General features: G+C 39.3%; 1 protein-coding gene across 1 annotated transcript in view; it reads left to right on the top strand.

Annotated features, from left to right (window-relative positions):
* Window positions 1-18,695: 18,695 nt before the first annotated feature.
* Window positions 18,696-21,651, top strand: part of ASB4 (ankyrin repeat and SOCS box containing 4) — a 56,557-nt gene continuing 53,601 nt past the window's right edge. Inside the window, exon 1 of the mRNA XM_045828177.1 lies at window positions 18,696-18,882. Within this exon, the coding sequence (XP_045684133.1) occupies window positions 18,696-18,882 (187 nt within the window). The remainder of the gene's footprint in view (window positions 18,883-21,651) is intronic.

The following is a 21,651-nucleotide window of genomic DNA, read 5'->3' as shown; positions in this document are numbered from 1 at the left end:
GCAACCCACCAATTAACATTTCAATAAATTATCCAGCCACACACTTTTTTTTTTTTTTTTTAGGGAAGAAGAGAGTCCATACCTTTCATTAGATTCTCAAAGCAAAGAGGGAGGCTGATTTGATCCAGCAAAAGAGATGGGTGTCAAACCTCTGTGCCCCACAAAGCAGGAAAACATTACATTTGCATTGATTATAGACCCTTTTCATGGTGCTGACACATCTATGAGCTTGGAGTGGCCTCATTACTTTCTTTATTAAATTGTGTCCGGGTGGGGCCCCCTATTCAACCTAAATGCAGATGGGGTCATTGTGACTGAAACGCAGTATACACAATAGGTAATAAATTCCGGGAAATGAAACCTGTCATCAGACCACTCTTTCACACAACAAAAAAACAAAGTGGGGTATAACATTGGGACTTGCAGTAAAGAAGCCTCCAATACAAAGAGGCAGAATTGCATTCACTGCGTTATAAAGCACTGGGGGGCCTCTGCTATGGCCAGAAGAGGAAAAGGCCAGTATTGATTCAGCAAAAAGTATATAAAACTACTGGACACAAGACCGTATATGTAATGGAAGGAGCCTGTGGAATACACAATGGTTTTGCAAATAAATGTGGGCACCTTAATGGAGCATCATTATCAGGCTCATCTTCAAGTACAGGGAGAGAGAAAGTGCTTTCAGAGGATTAATAGGAAAAACATTCAGGTTAATGAAGAAACCCTGCTCTAAGTCATGTCTGTCATTTTAAGTGCTCATTGCAAGGATTATTTGTACCAGCATTTAATTTTTATGAAATTCAATTGATCAGACCTCGATCCATGATTAATCACTTGAGTATGACTAGACATAAGTGGGTACTAATGAGCAGTAAGCCAATGTCAGAGTCCCATTTTTAGCATTGTTTTTGCACTAAGCAGTGCCCACCTTCTACCTCTCATTGCCTTCAGATGAATCTGGGAGTTCCTGTTTTGTGACAGTTCAAAGTAGTCTTTTGTCACTTTCATAGTAGAGTTCTTTAATGATTAAAAAAATCAATGCTCTCCGAGTTTTTGACATCTCGTAGAATTGTACTTTCTATCTCTTTGTCATCACACAAAAAAATCACCCATCCGTACAGGTAGCGGAAGATGCTCCACTAGCATGTGGGCCATGTGGTATAATGCAAAGCATCTGAAATTGAGTTGGAGAGTTCCAAACTCTATAACCCACTTCTTTGTTAAACGGGAATATAGCACCTTTTTACAGTGCCACAGGTAATACAAGTAAAATGGCTAGCACAGTGTCAGGATAGAAATGGTTCTGCATACATAGTTTTTCTTAGTTCCAAGTAAAAGTACTAAACAACTTACATACAGACTATTTTATCTTGTGAGCTCTGGAATGAGGACATTTTTGAGCTGGAAAGGCCCTCAGTACAAACTTTTCGTTTACAGATGAGGGAACTGAAGACCTGAGGATGTGAAAAGACTTGTTCAAGGTCAAATATTTGTGGTTTTTTTTCATTAAATAACTATTTGTTGAATGAAAAAATGGTAACTTTACATCGTCACCGGAAACCAATTTCTGATATATCAAATAATAATCTATATCCTAGAATAATAATTTTCAACCTTTTTTATCTGACAGCACACCAGCTCTTACTAAAATTCTGTGGCACACCAAAAAATAGGAATAATTTTGATTCATTCACCCTGGAGAGCTATCGTTGTGTTGGCTGTTGTCATTTTTTTATTTGACAGTCTAAGGGAAAGGAGGTCAGCACCCCTGACTATATAGTTAGATATTGCATGTTTGACAAATTCTTGCAGCACACTGTTTGAAAATCATTGTCCTAGAAGCATGGTCTATTGCTACACGTGACAATGTAAAATGTAAAATGTGAAAAAGAATGAGAAAATTTGAATTCCTTTTCTTAAATGTATTTTCCATGGAAAAATATGTATTAATTGCACTTCACATTTAACCAAATTTAATTTGTTTATTTAGTTAAAAAGTGACATTGATCTATTATTCTAATCAATTATGCATACTTTTATAATTATTATATATTACATATTAAAGAAAAGGACTAAGTCACATGTGGCATGTTATGAGGAAACCATTTAATTGTGGTTCACTGGCTGTTTATTTAAAAAAATAGAATTGTTAAACATAAATTGATTAGTATAGCACATGGTTCATTTGATATATTTCTGATGTTCAAAACTTGGTAAATTTTATTTTCCATTATATCAGTTTTATCAGATTCATATAAAAATACTAAAATGGTAGATTTCCATGTAAAAGAAGAAGTCGTGATATGTGAATTTTAAAAGAGTGGTTTCCTAGAAATTGCACTGTGGCAGTCCTGCCTTCCTGGTGTTATTCGACAACACTACAGCTTATGTGATTACCAGACTAGCCTCCCTTACAGAGCCCACAGGCACCCATGTTGGTCACCATGGCAACAGATTCTGATTTTGAGTAGCCCCATCCTAATACTGTGCACAGAGCCTCTTCTTGGAAAAAGTTATTTTTTAAATTTTAAATACATTCCCCCAAATTACAGGTGTACAATTTCTGAGTATTTGCTCTAGTTTCTTGTAAGCGTAATTTGACCACTAAATGTCTGAGCACACAGAATTTCTTGAATAGCAACAGACAGATAATTTAAATACAGATTGTGTTTTGATTCTGGGCATCATTTTGAAAAGAAGAAGAAAATAACGTTTCAGAATAAAAAACATCTGAAGAAATAGCTACGAGAGGAAATCAGCTCTCATCTTTCTGCTGCAGCAAGAGCTCTTTTATACTTATTTTTGAGACTGTTCACATGTATAGATCTAAGCAAATAAAGTACGATTTTCCCATTAAAATCTTTCTAAAAAATGAACAAAACACATGTGGCAAGGGCCACATTTACAACCTCGCACAATAACATTCTCTTCTTCTCTAGGATGCAGAGTACACACAGACGTGCTCAAGATCCCCCCCGCAGCTCCAGGAGGCCAAGAAAACCTTCGGAGGTGGCAGTGGCAGCTACTTTCTCATTTCCTGTTTGTGGTTTGGACAGGCTTTGCAGCTGCAGTGACTGAATATAATCAGGAAGGCTGACAATGCTCCCAGTTACATAATAGGACTTGCCAGCGCACGGCCCCATCCATTAACTCATTTGAAACTGAAGGTAGGTTTTCTCCCACTCCCCGTCTCCATTAGGAAAGACATTTGTATGTTTTATTTACAATTCCCTTCTAATCTATCACCAAACAAGAGAAAGAAATTCACACAATAACTCATAGTGTAGTACCCTGGTTACAAAGTAAGCTCAACTTTTTATTTGTTTTCTTCTAGAGCTTTAAATTTGACTCCCATTTTTTGCCATATTTCCATTTTCAGCCATCCTTGAAACCAGCCTGACACCAGGCGTTCCAGTGCTCTGTGAAAGGTCTCCTTTTCCCTTTCCCCTTGGTTCTGTTCCTACTGTGTTTTCTGAAGTGTGTATCCTCCCCGGCGCCCATCAGTCCTGCAGTGTAGGGAGAGAATGCATTCTTAACCCCATCCTACAGAAAAACAGATGCGTGGCCCCACAGTAAACAGGGCTGGCATCTGAGTGAGGTTTGATCCCAGGAACTCAGGTTTGGGGGTGCTTGTGATTTCCCCACCTCTTTCCAGTGGGCTCCCTCATTTGCAAAACAATGTGGAGTCCTGTTCCTGCCTTTCTAACTAATGGGAAGAGGAGGAAGGTGAGGGTGGCTGTGTAGAGGACCTTTGACACTGCTGTGCAGGCTAGCTCCATTTTTCCAGGACCCAGTCAGTATATTTAAAACTGAAGAAATGCCAACATAGGGTTGTACTGTAGTTAATATATCGACACTTAGCAACATTTGTTTAGAGGAATAAAGGACTTTCTAATGCTGTCGGTGTCTCTCTGTGACTGTATGTATCTGCGATCATTTGGAAATAAAAACAAATGCCTATATTTTGGGACCTTACTGGATATGAAGTGCTGGCCCAAAGCCTTCTTGTATCAATAGAAAAATGTCCCCACTTGAACTTCAGTGGTCCAGAGGAGAGTGGTGGTAGCAACAGAGGCATTGGTGCAGTTGGGGCAAAGGGGGCAGGTTAATAACAGCTAATACCTTGACTGTTAATAATAGCTAATACATTTACTGTGTACCAGGGATGATTCTAGATATTTTGTGTCTGCTCACATAGTATGCTTTCTTAGGCAGGTATAATTATTGTCCACATTTTTAGACATGGAGAAACTGAGGCCGAGAAAGATAAATAACTCCATCAAGTTTGTACAACTTGCAGTGGGGTTGAGCCAGTGCCGTTACTGGACACTGTGCAGGAAGCACAGGGACGGAAGCGGGAGTGTGTGCATCCCTCAGACTCACAGCCAAGGGTGGGGTGCAGATGCATGCTGGTGGTGCGGACTTACGATCTCAGTAATAAAAGCAGTCAGGGGCAACATGTGCCATGTTGGTTCCCATCCCCGCCCATCCAGTGGTTGTCCCCAGGGCTGAAAGAACTGGACAAACCAAGTTTACTCCTACACTCACATTCTCTCCCCATAGGCCATATGATGTGTTCAAATCACAGTGGAAAGTGCCATTTTTCAATGACACACGGAATCAAATTCAGCTTCATGGGCTTGTGAATTGGGCAGTTCGCCCAGGGCTCTGTGCTCTGAATGACCCAGGACTTGGATTAATGCTCTCCTGTCACCATCGTGAAAGTCAATAATTTTCGAACAAGGGGTCTGCATTTTTGTTTTGCACTGGGCACCACAAACGCTACAGCCAGTCTTGGGTGGGATCTGGGCAGTCTGGAGAAGTTTATAGTTCTGACCTTCCGGGGAGACAAGATTCCATCTCCCTGTGACTCCTCTGCAACCACAGTGCTGCAAATCTGCAGTTGTCTGTCAGTGGATTTGCATTTACTGCAATGTAATACTTTGCCTTGCAGGGGAAAGCAGTCAGTTCTCACTAATAGGGGCTCCAATGATGCTGTGCCAAAGTCCACATGCACCACCTGGAGCAAAAAGGCTCAGGACAGTCTCCAAATTCAACAATGGGGTTAATTACAAGGGACCCTCCTTACAGAATGGTAAAACGAGGTTAACCTCAGTGAGATCTGCAGTGGGCCCCAAGGAGTGCTCCCGCAGGGTAACCCGGGTCTGTGCATAAAATGCCAGCTCTGGTCCTCCTGGAAATTTGTATTTCCCATTTCATGGAGTTTGTGCACTTTAGGCATGTTATATTTAAGTCAAGACCTGACAAATTTTTAGAGAAAATGAAACTGTCCCAGTATGAGGAAGCCAATCTGATAAGTCCTCTATTTCCTCTCTCAGTGCTCCAGCTGTTTGGCACTGGAATAAACAATCGCTCACCAGTGGCGAGTTTCCATGGAATCCATTGCTCCTGAGGACTTTTCTGACGAGAAGGGTAGTGAGCTGATTTTCTCCACCAGGGCAGTAATGATACCAATGAGCAGAAAGTATGAGGGGGAGGTGGGGGGAAGCCAACTTCACAAAAGAGGACAAAAGCGGGGTTTTGAGCCTCTACCATTCAGAGGAACCTGGTCTCTCATCTTCAAGGAGCTCTCTGGGGCTATGCTGAATTAATGATGACTGCTAACATCTCTTAGCATTGACTATGCCCTAGACATTCTTGTAAGGGCTTTACACATGTCAACATGGTTAATCCTCACAACAAGCCAATGAAGTAGGCACTGTTATTATCATCTCCACTTTGAAGGTGAAGGACCCCACGCACAGAGAGGGTAAGCAGTTAAATCAGGAGAGCAGCTGCAGGGCTGCAGGATCTGCAGGTTCACCCAGGACAATAGCAGGCGGTGAAGAGTTCCCAGTGGGGCCTGGCTGCCTGTGCAGCTGTTAGAGCTGCGTCCTGTTTGTCCTCACAATAAAGCCCCATTAATGAGGAAAGCTCAATGGGTCGCCCTTGCTATTGCAACCTGAAAGAACCTATAGAATACAGATGCTATTGTGAATGCTTTTGTATTTTGGAGATTCTTTTTATTTATATATGTGTACACATATATATATATTCCATATATATCCATATATATATTCCATATATGGAATAATCAGCCCCTTAATGTATTGAAAGAAAATTCAGGAGAGGGATGAAGAAGTGGCTCCTGTTTTTGAGGCATTTGCAGCCATTGTTGGAGGGACAGAGCCAACAGATGGGGAGCGATAGTGAGGGGCTCGAGGGCCCGTGTAAGCCAATGCGCCGTGTGGTCCCTGTGCGTGAATGGTGTGGGCACGAGAGAAGGGAAGGGCATTTACTCACCGGCTAGCAAGTTAGGTGTGATGGGGTTGGAAAGGAGAAACTGGGTGGCTTTGGGCATACTATTTGATCTTTGGACTTCACTTTCCTTCAACTGTAAAATGATGCCATCAGTGATGTCAAAAACTCCTTCCAGAAATAACATTCAATGAGTCCTGACTTTTTTTTTTTTGGTGAAGCTGGGTGTTTATGTATGGTATCTGCTCAAAGTCGAGGCACACCATCACTGATATGGCCCAGACTGAAGATCGTGTGGTCAGGTACATGCAGTATCTCGATCTCACGGTAGCTCCCAAGAGTATTCGTGTCCTGAAATTTAGCTCTTTAGCTCTTTAGCTTTTCTTGCCTAATCAATTTAATGATTGCCCAGACATATTTATATCTTATTTGTATTTTTCTCTTTTTTGCTAAAATGTAAAAAAATGGATATATATATATATATATATATATATATATATATATATAGGCTCTAGCACTTAAATATAACTTGTATGTTTAGATATTAAAAAAATAAAATTTACCATGCCTGGCTGGTGTGGTTTAGTGCATTGAGTGCCAGTCTGCTAAGCAAAGGGTTGCTGGTTCAATTCCCAGTCAACACACATGCCTGGGTTATGGGTTGAGTCCTCATTTTGGGGCATGCAAGAAGCAACCACAGATTGATGTCTCTCTCCTTCTCTTTCTCCGTCCCTTCTGCTCTCTCTAAAAAATAAATAAATAAAATCATTTAAAAAAATTAAAAAATAAAATTTACTAAATGAGATAATCAGCCCACTTGTTCGATATAATTTAAAATTTTTTCCTGTAACTTGATTGTTTTGTATATTTCTTTTAACCTTCTAAGTTATTCTAACTGATTATGATTGTTTAACACACTCAAATTAATGAGTCCTATGGTGAAGATTAAACACATTTTAAAATTCATTATTATATTATTATGCACACCACATTTTCAACAGTAAAATGGTTCTTTATCCCAAACAGGCATGTGGTTCAGATAAAAAATTATGTGATACTCTCAATCACTGAAATATAGAAATAATAATCAAGGAAGAGGGACTTAGGAGATATTTTGCAGTGCAATCGTTAAGATGACGTGGCTTTCTCTAACCTGGCAAATATTCTGCAGAGCCCAGAAAGCAACTGCTCTGCAGGTGTGACCCCTGGACCAGCAGCACTTGCATCAAACAAATTCTCAGGTCTCACCCAAACTTAATTAGAACTTCAAGAGGGGTGCCCAGCAGGCTGTGATGTAACAAATCTTCCTGATGATTCTGAAGTACCTTAAAGCTGGAGAACCACAATCATAATCCAGACTGCTGGTGGAAAAGAATCAATCACAGGTTATGTTTAATGATTATCTCTCCTTACACCAAAAGGTGAGAGTGCTCCTTTCGACCCTGCGCCAGCCCCTCACCTCCTGTGTTTTCTATCTCTCTCACCGCATATTCTACTCTGCCTTGTTGTGCAGTCAGCATTGTCTGAGTTCTTTGGTTAGACTATAAAGTGTCCACACTCGGCGGCTGCATCCTGCTCATCTTTCTGCCCATGTGTATCACAGTGTCAGACACAGAATAACAACTCAATAGTTGTTGAATTGTGGTATGTGGTGGGAGGGCTGCCAGCCAAGCCCAGAGTCATCGGATAGCTTTAGGCCAAGGCTATTAGCTGTGTGAGTTAGGTGTACGTTGCATGTCTGTCCCAAAATATTCCCCCGTAGGTGGCTGACATTCCTTCTTTTAAGATTTGTAGAAAGCTTACAAGCCTTGTTTAAAATACAAAATCCACCTAGGAGGGATCAAGAACTAGAAGGAGGAGCTAGAGGATGAGCCTAGCTCTTCTACCTCTTTTACTGCCTGGAGCTGTCACGGGGCAGCATGCAGACACTGGAAAGGAACAGAGCAGGCAAACGGGAACAAATCTTTGATTTCACAGTCTTGCCCGCAGCCTTGACTGACAGACAGTAGCTGCTGCTTTAACCTCCATCTGTGGCTTCACGCCTTTTTAGATGAGACTCAGCAAATCTCACTCTGGTCTTATAGGGAATATTTTCAGCCTAAGAGAAAAATTGTGAGCATGAGAAGCAAGCTGGTCTTGCTTTCCCACACCCAAATGCAGAGACTCATAACACAATAACAGTCTGGAAAGAATCGGAAGACACACAATTCTTTTAGTTTATTATTTTAGGTGCTGTTCTTAATGCCATTGTGTGAAAGCACACAATAAACGGATGATCCCCACCAAATAATGTTTAATTTATATTTACATGTTTGTTGGCCGTTCATGTCTTGAAATCCAGTCTATAACATCATAAACTCATGGCTAATTCTGAACACATAAGATTCATTGTAGGAAAATATTATCAGAAAAGATATAGTTTATGTGGATACTCCCCCAATTTTTCATCCATATTTGTGATTTTTATCTAGGTCACGTTTTATCTGCATTGGCTCAGATTTTTTTTCCTGGGATTCTGCAGCTGGTTCTACAGGTTCATTTACCAAGGAACACTGCCATCAAGTGGCTGAGTGTGGTAAAGACAGTGCATGAAGGAAAACTAGCTGCATGGTTTTAATTTTGACACTCTAGAAAAAATGTTTCTGGCTTTAAAATCTGCCTTGTTGTTCCAAGCTGCATTTGCTTACTTCTTCCTAAAACAACATCCTTAAAATATTTGCCAAAAGATGGACTCTGTGTCAGCTTTTGAATCCCCCAAGTATACCATGACCACATCAAAAATATCACATTTAAAATAATAATTAATCTCTGTTTGTTTTATAAATTTGTAAAGCTGTTATAAATGTATCCACTTTAAAGAGCTTTCTCACATGCACCAACGTGGCTGCCTATATTTTCTTCCCACGGATAAGTCAGTTTAAGAAGGGACAGGGCACAAGAACCGCCAGGAGGCACAGTCCTGTGGATCAAAAACCAAAGTATGAAGCTTGACATCCAGTTGGAGTCCTCACTTTGCCACTATGTCCTTTGAGAAAGTCACAGAAACTCTCTGGCCTCAGCACTTTTCTCTCTTAGGTACACTGAAGTCAAAACTGTTTTCCAGTGTGTAATTAATTCTGTGATTCTCCTTGACAAGTAAACAAGTTTTTTTTTAAAGCAAGAATGTTGTTTCTCTTTAGGTGGATTATATCCCTACTGTTTTCCTGTGAATACGCTCGCACCTCTCCCTCCCTGAGCCTGAACTGAAGCTTTGGCAGCCTGACTCATCCTGCAAAGTGTTCTGTGCAAGAGCCCAGAGATTCCGCGTGCTGCTCGGCAAAGCTCCCACACTCAGGGCTCTCGGGCATTTTGTGGGCAGTCACAGTGTACGTATCTCTTCATATATAAAATAAAATTGATGAATCTTTGCAATCGGTAAACAGCTTACAGGCATCTGAGAGCTGTAGGTCTTAAAGAACGTTCCAGAACATTAGAAAAGGATAATTCAGAACAGCCTGCTGTCGGGTGCTGTAACACCCGAAAGGGATGGGCGATTTTCTTCCCTAACGACACCATCTCGTTTATAAATTTGTCTAATGTGAAAAGGGGATGCAAATGTTGCTTGGAGTACAGTCGTGACGTTAATGTTCTGCTGAGACAAAATTACAGTAAATTATTCCCTCGAGTTGATTCTGTGAGGGGTGAGGGATGGCAATGCAAGCTGGTATTGATGTTGAAACTGTGCTGGAAGGGCTCGTAAATGCAGGCCAGTTGCTAGGAGACCTGGAGCACACAGCAAATGCCCACCCAGTGGGTGCAGGGATGTTTTATCGAGAAACCTTCTCTTTCACAGTCAACAATGATATAAAATGAACAATCTGTCAAAATTCAGGTGAACCAGAGCTTATGTATGGCTTGTGTCAATCCAGTCATTCTGTCACCCGCCACCCATAAAGGGGACCATTGCAAGAGAACAATGTCCCACGGTGTCAGTGACCAGGATGTTCCAGGAAAGCTCAGAGCGATTCACTAAACATCCGCTTTCAATACTCTCACGTGAAAGACAGCTGTTTGTTCGCTGATAATAGTTCCAGGCAGGGTACCATAGCGGCTGATGAATGGCTCCAGCGTGCCGAAGAGAGGGACGTCAAGCCCCAAGGAGAGCCCTCAGCAAAGATGGGCTTAAGGAGGACTTTGTACTCTGCCGTTTACAAAGCAAGCATTCCAGCCATTTGTGGAATTTTAAGAAAACAGATTTTATGCTAAACGCATGCTTCATGTTTTTGATTACCACTAAGAGCATAAACATGCAGAACTTTAGAACCGGAAGGGCTTTGCGAGTTCTTCCAGCGCCCCCAACTGGTGGAAGACAAAACCTGGGCCTGTCAGTGGGCAAGGGCCATGGGAAGCCCCGTCTGAAATCATGGCAAGGACTTCTGCCTTTGTAAACGCTGTCAGCCTTTCCAATATGCAGGAGGCACGATAATCAGTGGCAGAGAAGAAAGAAAAAACAAAATCTAAAGGATGAGGAGTGGGTACGGTAGGTCTGATTTTCCTTAAAAGAAACTGAGTCACTAAGAGGTGTTTTGAGTTATTCAAAACACCCAGCTATTCGTCACCAGAGTGGGAACACCATCCAGGGTCCCAGCCCAAGGCTCTTTTACAGTAACACCAGCCAGTCTTTCTCGGGAGAGTAATGACGTTGTGTTAGCCCACTGTTATGAACGGCAGCAATAGCAATCCTGTAATGCTCCCGGAATGCCTTGCAATGTACAAAACATGTGAATACACATGGTTTCATTTGATTCTTACAGATATGGGAATTATTCTTACCAATCAGTACGCTTAGCACGCACACTTGATCTGCGCTGTATAATTCTAATTGTGTACTTTGCTAGGTGCCTGTGACAATCCAGTTGCCATGTCCCAGCATCAAGGGCAGGGCAGTGGACTTGGGCGGTAAAGGATTGACACCCTCATATGCTTTGGGAATTTTTTGTGTCTGCTTCATTTCAATATTGAATATCCAAAAATAAAACAAAATGGGCACTTCACTGCTCATCTATCAAAAATATAAAACTATCATCAATTATTAGTAATTGTTGAGAACCTACTATGTGTCAGGCCAGACGCAGCAAATGTGAAAATGCTATTCTAGGCTTAAATATGAAAGAATTGGATTTGATACAAGAAGTAGAAGAGATGAGATAAATGAGTATTCATTGGTTCCACCCCAAGCTTTATTGAGCTTTAAAAGTATTTAAAAAGAGGTGGAGGCATGTTGAAGAGGGCAGTCTCTCAGGGTCACCTTTTCCTTATCTTGTAACCTGTGCACCTCCTGCACCCATGGCCCAGAAAGCTCTTCTCTGGGTGTCAGCGCGACTTGCTCTGATGCTTCTTTCAAGTTATTGCTCAGGGAAAATGAGGACTGTTCTGACTACATATGTGAAACTGCGGTGCTTTCCTGGGCTGTAACACCTCCCCAGGACCAGCCTGGAAGTGGAGGATGCTTTTTCTGATCTGTACAACAGTGACTTATGAGCTGGCTGTGACCTCAGGACTTTTCTAGTTTATTTTTCTCTGTGCTGTGTATTGCCAACTGACAAGGTATTTACTGGTTGGCCAAAAAGTCCATTAAGTTTTTTCTATAAAATAAAAGACATATTTTTCATTTTCACCAATAACTTCATTGATTTGGATATTTTGAGTATGTTGTCTATCTCCTATGTAGTATAATGTTGATTGTTTTCAATTGTCTTGATTTGATCGCTATCAACCTCAAACAGACCCTGGAGCATCATCCAGCAAGAAACCTCCAGCACAAAACTTTGCAAACCACTTTTGACACATTCAATCAGTTCCAGCACCTTCTCCACACACTGCACAGATCTTTTATTTGTCTTTCAGTTGTATTTTTACCTTTCTTGAAATAAGCATAATATGCTGAAAATGTTGTGTATTTTCTTCCATCTTCAATGTTAACATGACAACACAAAAATTCACCAATTCGATACATTTTTTTAATGCACACTAATATGACCGCTATCACAATACAGTCTAACAAAATTGTTTCGAATGAAATTAAAGACAACTAAGCACTGCTAGGGCCATCTTACAGAAAAAAAAACCCAAATGAACTTTTTGTCCAATCCAATATTTCTTCTCCATGGTTGTATTCAATAAGTAATTGCTGGCTAATTAGCATCAAATTCACATTTAAAGGCAGCAAGGGACGTAGAAACAATCTGTGCTCCAGAGAAGAGACCCCTAGTGGCTAGACTATGTTGTACACAGACATCAAGAAAACAAGCAGCCGGGCTTCAGTGCCCACGACCTGCTCCGTAAGTCTCAAAACCATAGAGGAGGATCCTACAGGCCACTTGCCACAATGTCATCACCTTGTCAGAAAGCTTTGTTTTGTTCCAAAAGCAGAGGACACCGTCCAGGGCATGTCATGAAACACTAATAAAAAACTCATCTATCAGCAATGGAGAGTTTTCATTTTTAAGAGCTTTCTGGCAGGCCTGAAGAGACAAGGTGAAACATGTCCACTGTGTAATTTGGCCATCTGAGGTGGTAATTTGAAGAAGTCATCTGAATAATGTCGGCAGGTCTCAAATCTGGTTTACTAGCGTTGGCCACGTTACCTCCTCGGTGTCAGAATGACTTTGATGGGCAATTTAATTAAGCTGCTATTTGTTTTATAAGTACAAATAGTAATCTCTTAGTTTTATCCTCTGCTGCTCTGACAAATTGGTCAATAATTGATTTCTTTAGCACAATAATACGGATGACTTTCTTAATTTTATATATTTCTTCATGGAAACTGGCTATGTTTTCTCAAATCATTTCACAGAGTTTAGATTTATTTGTTTTTACAGCTCTGAGATGGAATTGAAATAAGTTCTGTGAGAAAAATTAAAGTCCTCTATTTAGGTTAAAATGGTAGTGTTTCCAAATGTTAAAGCAGTGCTTTTTTAAAATTTCATTTTTAAATCATCTTTCTCAGAGCCTTCAGCCTTTGGGCCCAAGTCTGGAGGTTTGTCAGCCCCAGAAAAGAAAGCACAGGCGCACCCTTGAACAAACTGGCCATTGTCCAGGTTTAAGTGTCAACGCTGAGTTTTATAAACAAAATGCTTGTGAAAATCAGGGGCTAAGAAATGAGGAATTTTTTAAGTCAATTTATCTCCTTCTTTATATCAGGGACCATCCCTGAAGGATTCAGATGGTGGAGTTTCTTCCACAAAGCAAAAGAGGGCAAGTCTTCTACCTGTGGAGGGAGGGCAACAAGCTTGCTGACCTAGGGAGAAAAAGGAAAAGGTCAAGGGGAAATACCAAGTCCAGAATTGGACACTTCTAGCTAGGAAGACTGAAGTCTTGAGGCATTATGAGAGGATATCGGCTGATGGAGGGTGTAGCTGTCATGCTCTCTTCCTTGCTCACACGTTTCTTCCAGGACTGAACTTGAGTGGAACAGTGACGGGGAGAAGGGGCTTAGCAGCAACTAGATATGCCTGAGAAGGTCTAACCCTGAGCCTAGCGGTCCAGCATCAGGGGGAATACAGACTCTTTGGAGAACTTCAGCATTCAGCTTAAGTCCACGTCCATTCTGACCCTAAGATGAGGGAAGAAGGCAGCTGTAGAAAGTGCAGGGTCTCCATGGCCTTTGTATGAAGTGTGAAGGGAGGACATGAAGTTTCTGCATTTTCATTGGACTAACGTAGTCAAGGAGCTGCAGACTTTAAGGATATCAGCATTGCAGGCAAATGACCGGGATCCCGTGCTCCAGTGGTGGGAACCGGATGAAAGAGCCACTCTGACACGGAGATCAGAAGTGTCCCCAAGGACAATGCATCCACCTGAGGACACCCTCTCCCTTCGTGAGGTCATGGAAGCCGCAATTCTTCCCTTGACTGATATTTACCTGCTATACACTGATCTGGCCACACCGGTTATTTATGACCAAAGTCTCTTCAACTGATACTGGTTGTTAAATACTACTATTTTTAATATTGCTTCTATATCTCACATTTCCAGAAACCATCTTAAAAGGAAAGTCACAACTTTCAAAGATAGAGAATTGTATCCGAAGAGACTAAGCATTTATTTAAAGAGACTGCTAATTATTTGGATCATATTATAAACATATTAGGTTGAACTAAAATTAAGTTGCCCTTCCCTTTGTCACTAAGGTGGAGAACCTATAAGACGGATCAGATCTATTAATTGTATATAAACAAACTATATTATTTCTGTATGCAATTCAATGGATTTACAGCTTTGTGTCCAATTCTAGCACAGGAGACTGGAAAGATGTGGGAACTACCTTTAGCACTTAAATTCATTAGCATTCTTAGCTCCACCCAGGCAGGGATTTTGTCTGTTTGGTTGATAACTGTATCTCCAGTGCTCAGAATAAGTGTCTGGCACATGGTAGGTGCTTGGAAGGTATTTACTGAAGGGATTACAACTGTTACATGGGGGAGACTTGCAAAGTGCCCCTTAAGCACTCCGATACAATTTCAAAAAAGCAGTGTGTCCCTGGTGTCATCCATCATACCCCATACTTGTCAGCTCCCTCTAAGAACATTATGTTCCATTATAGGCATCAGAATTTAAGAGGAGCATTCATAAATAAAATAGAGAAGACCCAGAAAGGAGCAGGCAGGACAAAAGAATTCTGAAAACCACCCCAAATAAGAAACAGTTGACAGTACTTCAGAAAAAATTATTATGAAAGATATGATGCTATTTCCAAATATTGGAAAGGCCTTCATCAAGGACAAGTCTGAAATAAATGTCTAATTGCATGTTTGTAATTAGACCCAATGGGAAGAAATTATGGATGGGCAAATTTTGGCTCAATGTAACAAGAACCTTCTGACTCTAACTTTCAAATAATGGAATGGACGGCTAATGTGATAGTCAATCATATGTTGATTGTATATTGTCAAACTAATATAAAAAGGATCATATTTACAAAAGTACTCAAGAACTTCATCAGTTTGGCCTAGGGCCTCTCTTCATCTTTGATATTTCAATGATTAGTTATTATATTAGTAATATGAAACAATACCTTTATGTTTTGAATGATTTTTATTGTAATAGTAGATCAGAAAAATTGTCTTCCTCAGAGAATAGTAAACATTTTATTCTGTGATTCTATGGATTATACAGTTGTTGTCAGTCCAAATGTTGGTAAATATTAAATGAAAAAATCTCCATGATTTTGCTTTTATTTTTCAAGTTGAATTTTATAAGATTTTCCTCCCGCCCTGGCTGGGAGGAAAATCTTGTTGGAGTGCCACCCCGTACGCCAAAAGGCTGGGGGTCTGATCCCCAGTCAGGGCGCACGAGGTGGGCAGCCAGTCAGTGTTTCTCTCTCACACCCACACTCCTCGCTCTCTCCCCTCTCTCTCCAATCAGTAAACACATCCTCAGGTGAGGATTAAAAAGAAAGAGTCAGTCTTGGTGGCCTTTGCACTGATTAACCTCCAATATCGAAAAATGCTTGGGTCTCTCTGTTTCCTTCACGGGGAATACTTCTCTTAGTTTTGTCAAAAATAGACAAAGCGTATCAATAAATGCCACACATCTACTTGACTAACCTGCGTGGACTTCAAAGGAACAGTGTCTCATTTGCCACAAAGGTCACATTGAGGGCATTGTAAATAATCAATGATTAATTTATGCATTCACCATTTATTCATTTGGGCAAGGCACTGAGAACATGAGAGTGATTCACTTCCTTCGTGAAATCTATAATTCTGTAGCTATTATGAGTTACAAGTTATCCTTACTAATATGTTCAGTATTTTTATTACAAATGTAATATTTGCCCATTGTAGGGCAAATTCACAAGATGAGGAAGAGATTAAGAAGAAATCCAATGTAATCTTACCACTAGGAGATAAAAGCTGGTGGTATTTGGTAATGGTGCCTACAGACTTTTATTCTGTGTGTGTGCACACAGTAAATATATTGATATATTTGTACATTATCTAAATATATACAAAATAAACATATTTAAAATGCCTCTACTTATATAACATACAAATATATGCATTTGTGCGTGTATATATATGCTACACATACTCTTTTATAAATTGCTATATTTTAAATAAATATAGATCTACCTAGTCATAATGACTGACTGAGGGTAGTTTATTACATGTATATGCCATAATTTATCAAATTTTCTACTGTTGGTCAGTTAGATTGCTTCTAATTTTTTTCTATTATTAATGATATAATCATCCGCACCTACATTTTTATTCATTCATCCATTTTTTTTCAGGACAAGTATTTTATACTTTGTTAAACTTCAAATTTTATCTTCTGGAAGATTTTAAAATTAAGAATACTAACACAATATTTGTGCTCACTTGGCAGCATATATACTAAGAATATTCACGCAATGCTTTAAGCATTGAAAAACAAGCAAAGCTGACCTACATTCTTAGATGTCAGGATAATGGTGCTTCTGGGGGCCAGGTGTATGTTTTGATTGGAAGGGGACATAAAGAGGGTTTTAAGCACACTTGAACTACAGTCATCCCCTCTCATCCAAAGTTCACTTTCTGTGGTTCTAGTTATACACTGTCAGTAGTGGTCTAAAAATATTAAATATAAAACTCCAGAAGTAAATCATCCATAAGTTTTAAGTTGCTCGCCATTCGGAGTAGCTCGCTGAAATCTCCCACCATCCTGTCCGGTCCTGCCCAGGATGTGGCCCATCGCTTCGTCCTGAGTACTGACACTGTATGTGACCCCTGCCCATCAGTCACTGAGTGTGGCCCTCTCAGTTTTCAGATATTTCGGAGGACAGAGACCACATTCATATAACTTTTATCATAGTATATTGTTACAATTGTTCTATTTATTATTAGTTATTGTTGTTAATATCCTACTTCATCTAATTTATAAGTTAAACTTTATCAAAGGTATGTACGTATAAGAAAAAATGTAGGTTATATAGGGTTCAGTACTATCCTCAGTTTCAGGCACCCACTGGGGGTCTTGAGATGTAACCCCCAAAGATGGGGGGGCATAGTCTGTTGGGGTAGTTATACAGGTGAGTTCACTTTGTAAAAACTCAACACGCTATAGACTTGACTTGTCACTTTCTATTTGCTTGTATTTACACTGCACATCAATGAGATAAGTTCAAAATTATGTTATGATTTGCATCCATGTTTTATATCCTTAGGTAAATTCTAAGAATTAAATACTATTATCATTTTAAATTCTTTAAAAATTTCATGTTGCTGATTGTTCTACTGAAAGTTTGCACTAGTTCTGACTCTTGCCAACAATATATAAAATGTGATTTTTTGCAATGAAAACTTATTATCATCATTTTCTAATTTTAATGATTTATACATTTTTTAAATTGAGTACTTTCCTAGATTTTTGTTTGAAAAAATTTCAAACTTAGAGGAAAGCTAAGAGAATAAAATAACAGACACCCCTAGATCCTTCATTAGGTTTGCCAACTTTTAACTTTTTGCCAAATTTGCTTTCTCTTTCTGTTTCTATTCACACACACACAAACACACAAATAGAATTATATATGTATATGTGTGTGTATATATAATTAATTTTGATTTTTCTGAACAATTTGTAAATAAGTTTTAGACATCATGACAACTTACCCCTAATGTATCAGTTAAGACTAAGAATATTCTTTTACATAACCATATACATTACCAATCCTTTAAAACTGAACAATAATTTCATAGTATCAAGTATTATCTAGTCCATATTTATATTTCCACAATTGTCCCAATACGCTCTTTTCTAACTGATTAAAAAGCCATGATTAAATAAAGCTTATTCACTCACTGAAGTTAGCTGTTCTGTCTCTTTAGCCTCCCTTTACCTGACACGGTCCCTTACCATCATCATCCCACCCCACTTTTTTTCAAGACATTGGAATTGTTCAAGTCTAGGTCCCTTGAAAACCTTCTGTTTATTTTCAAATGTGTGTGACCATGCTTGGTTTTGCAGACTTATATTACAAAACTATTATAGGTTTTCAGGAACCCATGTATCAGCAACTGTAACAAATTTGGGGGTGTTGGGTAAACAGAGCAAGCTCTCCAGTTGGGCACCAGATGTTTTTACTGAGGGGAAAAGAAGCGTTAAGAGCTTTTAAATCTTACGTGATTACTTTGATCATATCGTAGTGACATTTCATTCTCTGGAATCTACTGTGAGGGTTTTCCTTCGTATTATTTAATGCATCAGTTAGTATAGAACCAGTTTTAAAGACTTGAAAATGCAGTGACAGCCGAGAAGGATATTTTGAAGTTTGCAATGATCCCTATATAAATAGAACGGATCAGCATAACTTGGGGATAAAATTAGCCGACACTTTGTGGGCGCTCCAGCATGTGCCTGTTTGCTCGGTGCCTCTCCTGACAAATCACAACAAAGCCTTCGGAGGAAGAGGAAGGATGGACGGCACCGCGGCCCCTGTCACTAAGTCTGCAGCTGCCAAGCTGGTCAAGAGAAATTTCCTTGAAGCTCTAAAGACAAATGACTTTGGGAAATTGAAGACCATTTTAATCCAAAGGCAAATAGATGTGGATACAGTTTTTGAAGTTGAAGATGAGAATATGGTTTTGGCGTCTTATAAACAAGGTAAAAATTATTGGTGTAATTGGTATAAGACAGAAAATAGAATTTTTTAAATGCACAGCATCAGTCATCCACTGTAAATCTATTGCTTCTTTCAGTATGGATTTTTAAAATATTTCTAATTTAATCTTTTCTTTTTTCTTAAACTAGATTGCAACATAAGTTGATATATATTTCTTTCCTTTCCTTTTGTCCTTTCCTTTCTTTTCTTTTCTTTTCTTATCTTTTCTTCTTTTTTTTCTCTATCCTTGTACCTGAAATTTGAAATCCTGGCCAATTATATTTAGTAATGCACTTTCCTTCTATTTCTAACTTTCCTTCTGGCTGTAATGACATAGAATAGAGGAAAGATCTCTAGATTGTGGCTAAAGAGACTGCTCAGATCTAATCCAAATGGTATGACTGGCTTGGGAACACGGAGATAGCAGTCTCTGTTAACAAGCCACTTAAAAGTACATTGTCTCTACATCCATCTGTATCAGCGAGAAGGTTTTGGCCCCCATTTGGGGAGTTAACAAATGGGTAAAGCTGTGTCTGGATGCACCTTGATGGATCTCATCATTTTAATGAGTTTTCCATTTAAGCAGGAAAGCTGAAACTGAAAAAAACAAAAAGTTACCTCTTTTCTTTTGAATGATAGATCAAAATCGTAAATATACTTAACACGGATTATCTGCCTTATGAAGAACTAAGGATAACAACAAATCAGAACCTTTTTTTTTAAATCATGGGATTTTCTGGAACGCATGCTTAATGAATCAGAAATAAATGAGAGGAGTGCAGGTTCTGATTTCCCAAATCAGCCAGTTAATGGGGAACTTGAGTAGCGAGGCCATCTGGTGAGCGGACCGCAAACAAACACCATGTCCAACACCACTCCTGTTTAAACAAAATAGATGATAAGATCTTGCGTGTGCCATTTAGAGAGAGCAACTCTTTTTCATGTTTGAAATACTTCCCATTCACATATGAATCATCAGCACCATTGATTTTTCAGCAGCTAATGCTAAGGTTATATGTTTCCACATTAATTTGCTATACTCCGATAATGAGTTCTGAAGAATAGCATCATTGAGTTCAGTTACTGCATTTAAAATTTTTACCTGAAGGCTTATAATGAATTAATATTGCTATTTTGACTGGAAGATAAAGAAAATGTCTGTATTTTAAAAAGTAGTTGATAGGGGGTTAGTAGTTAAAAAGCAAGAGTAGGTAATATAAAATTAGGTTACTTTCCTTGCATGGATTTGTGCAGTCTGAATACTAAATACATTTTTAAGGTTTCTTAAAAAAACTTATATTTGTGCCCAATGTAAAATAACTAATGTCCCAGTCAGTGGGTAATTTGTTTGACCCTGAGCTGTGAAGACGGTCTTTGCTCAACTCCTGTGCATGCAAAAGCTCTGAGGTTGTTAGAAAGGACGTTTTAGGGGTAGGCTCCGGGGACGAGATGTTGTTTCCCTTGCTTCCAATGGTGTCATCACCCCTGAAAGAGAAGAAAATGCATTTTCAATTCATTCTGCCAATAGGAGCTAACTCTTCCAGTCCACATGGAGCTAAATTTTCATTCATGCTTATGGGTGTTTTCACAGTGTTAGGGCTATGGGATGTGGTTTTCAATTAGAGAGACAGCAAATTATACCCTCTGGGAAAGGGAAGGAACAGTCCCATTCTTAAGCATGCCAGGTGGGTGTATGCAGAGAAATAATCAGATGTATGGTCATCACTTCAGGGTTTATGCAGGAAATTGTATGTGCCTGTGTGTGAGTACACATGCATGCATAGTTTCCTCAAACTTTTTCACATGTCTTTCGGCCTAATTATCATATCTTTTAATACATCAGTCAGGATGGAAGTGATAAATAGCATCCTAGTTGCTAGTCAAGCAAAATAGACCTAAGTGGTTATATCAAAGTCACAAAGGAATTCCTAGGGGATAGCTGACTAGGCTACACTGGCCAGTTAGTTAGCTAGCTAATGTGAACTATTTCCTTTCTGAATAATTCGAAGGAATGAGTCCCTTATGTGTTTGTGGCCTTAAAGCGTTTGTGGCTGGGTTAACCTTTGTGAGACTTTATTAAATCATAGCAGACTTCTTGGGTGTTGAATTATTATGCACTATTTTTTGATTTTTTAAAGCACTTTTAAAAAGCTCTATACTGAAAAAGTATACATATCATAAATGTGCAGCTTGATTAATTTTCACAAAATAAACAAACCTATGTAACCAGTATTCAGATGAGGAAACAGAACATTCTCTGTTTACTTGTAAAGAGTAAGAAGAATCGTCTTTCAGGTTTCAGCTATTTTTGGCTTAATCAGCAAGACAACATATAAAACCTATAACAGATACAACTGACCTTTGAATCTGCTTGTGTAATTAATAAATAGTCTATATTCAACATAGGATTGTTCTGTGGAAAATCAACAGTGGCACAATTAATCCCAAACCATTTTTATTTCTTTTAGGACATGTCATAGAACTTTCCACAGGATTTCTAACAGAGACCATATTTCTCCCCTAAAGACAGTATGTCTGAGCCAGAATGAAAGTTAGTTCATAATATTTGGAAAGGCAACTCAGAATTCTATTGGCAAAGAAATAAACTAGGTAACTAAATATTGCTCCCCCAAATTCACAATCTAAGTGGTGCACAGTAATCAGAAGTTGACCTCCTAAGCGAATATAAAATGTGGAAGGTAGAACGAAGCATCTGAAAACACGCTTCTGCTTCCCCATCTCACTGAGTAGCTTCTCTTACCTGTGTGAGA

This window comes from Phyllostomus hastatus, unplaced genomic scaffold (assembly GCF_019186645.2).
Source record: "Phyllostomus hastatus isolate PE091 unplaced genomic scaffold, TTU_PhHast_1.1 phas_scaffold_78, whole genome shotgun sequence".
Classification (NCBI taxonomy): Eukaryota; Metazoa; Chordata; class Mammalia; order Chiroptera; family Phyllostomidae; genus Phyllostomus; species Phyllostomus hastatus.
Note: the sequence above shows the minus strand (reverse complement) of the source record. Positions and strands in the feature narration are given on the sequence as shown.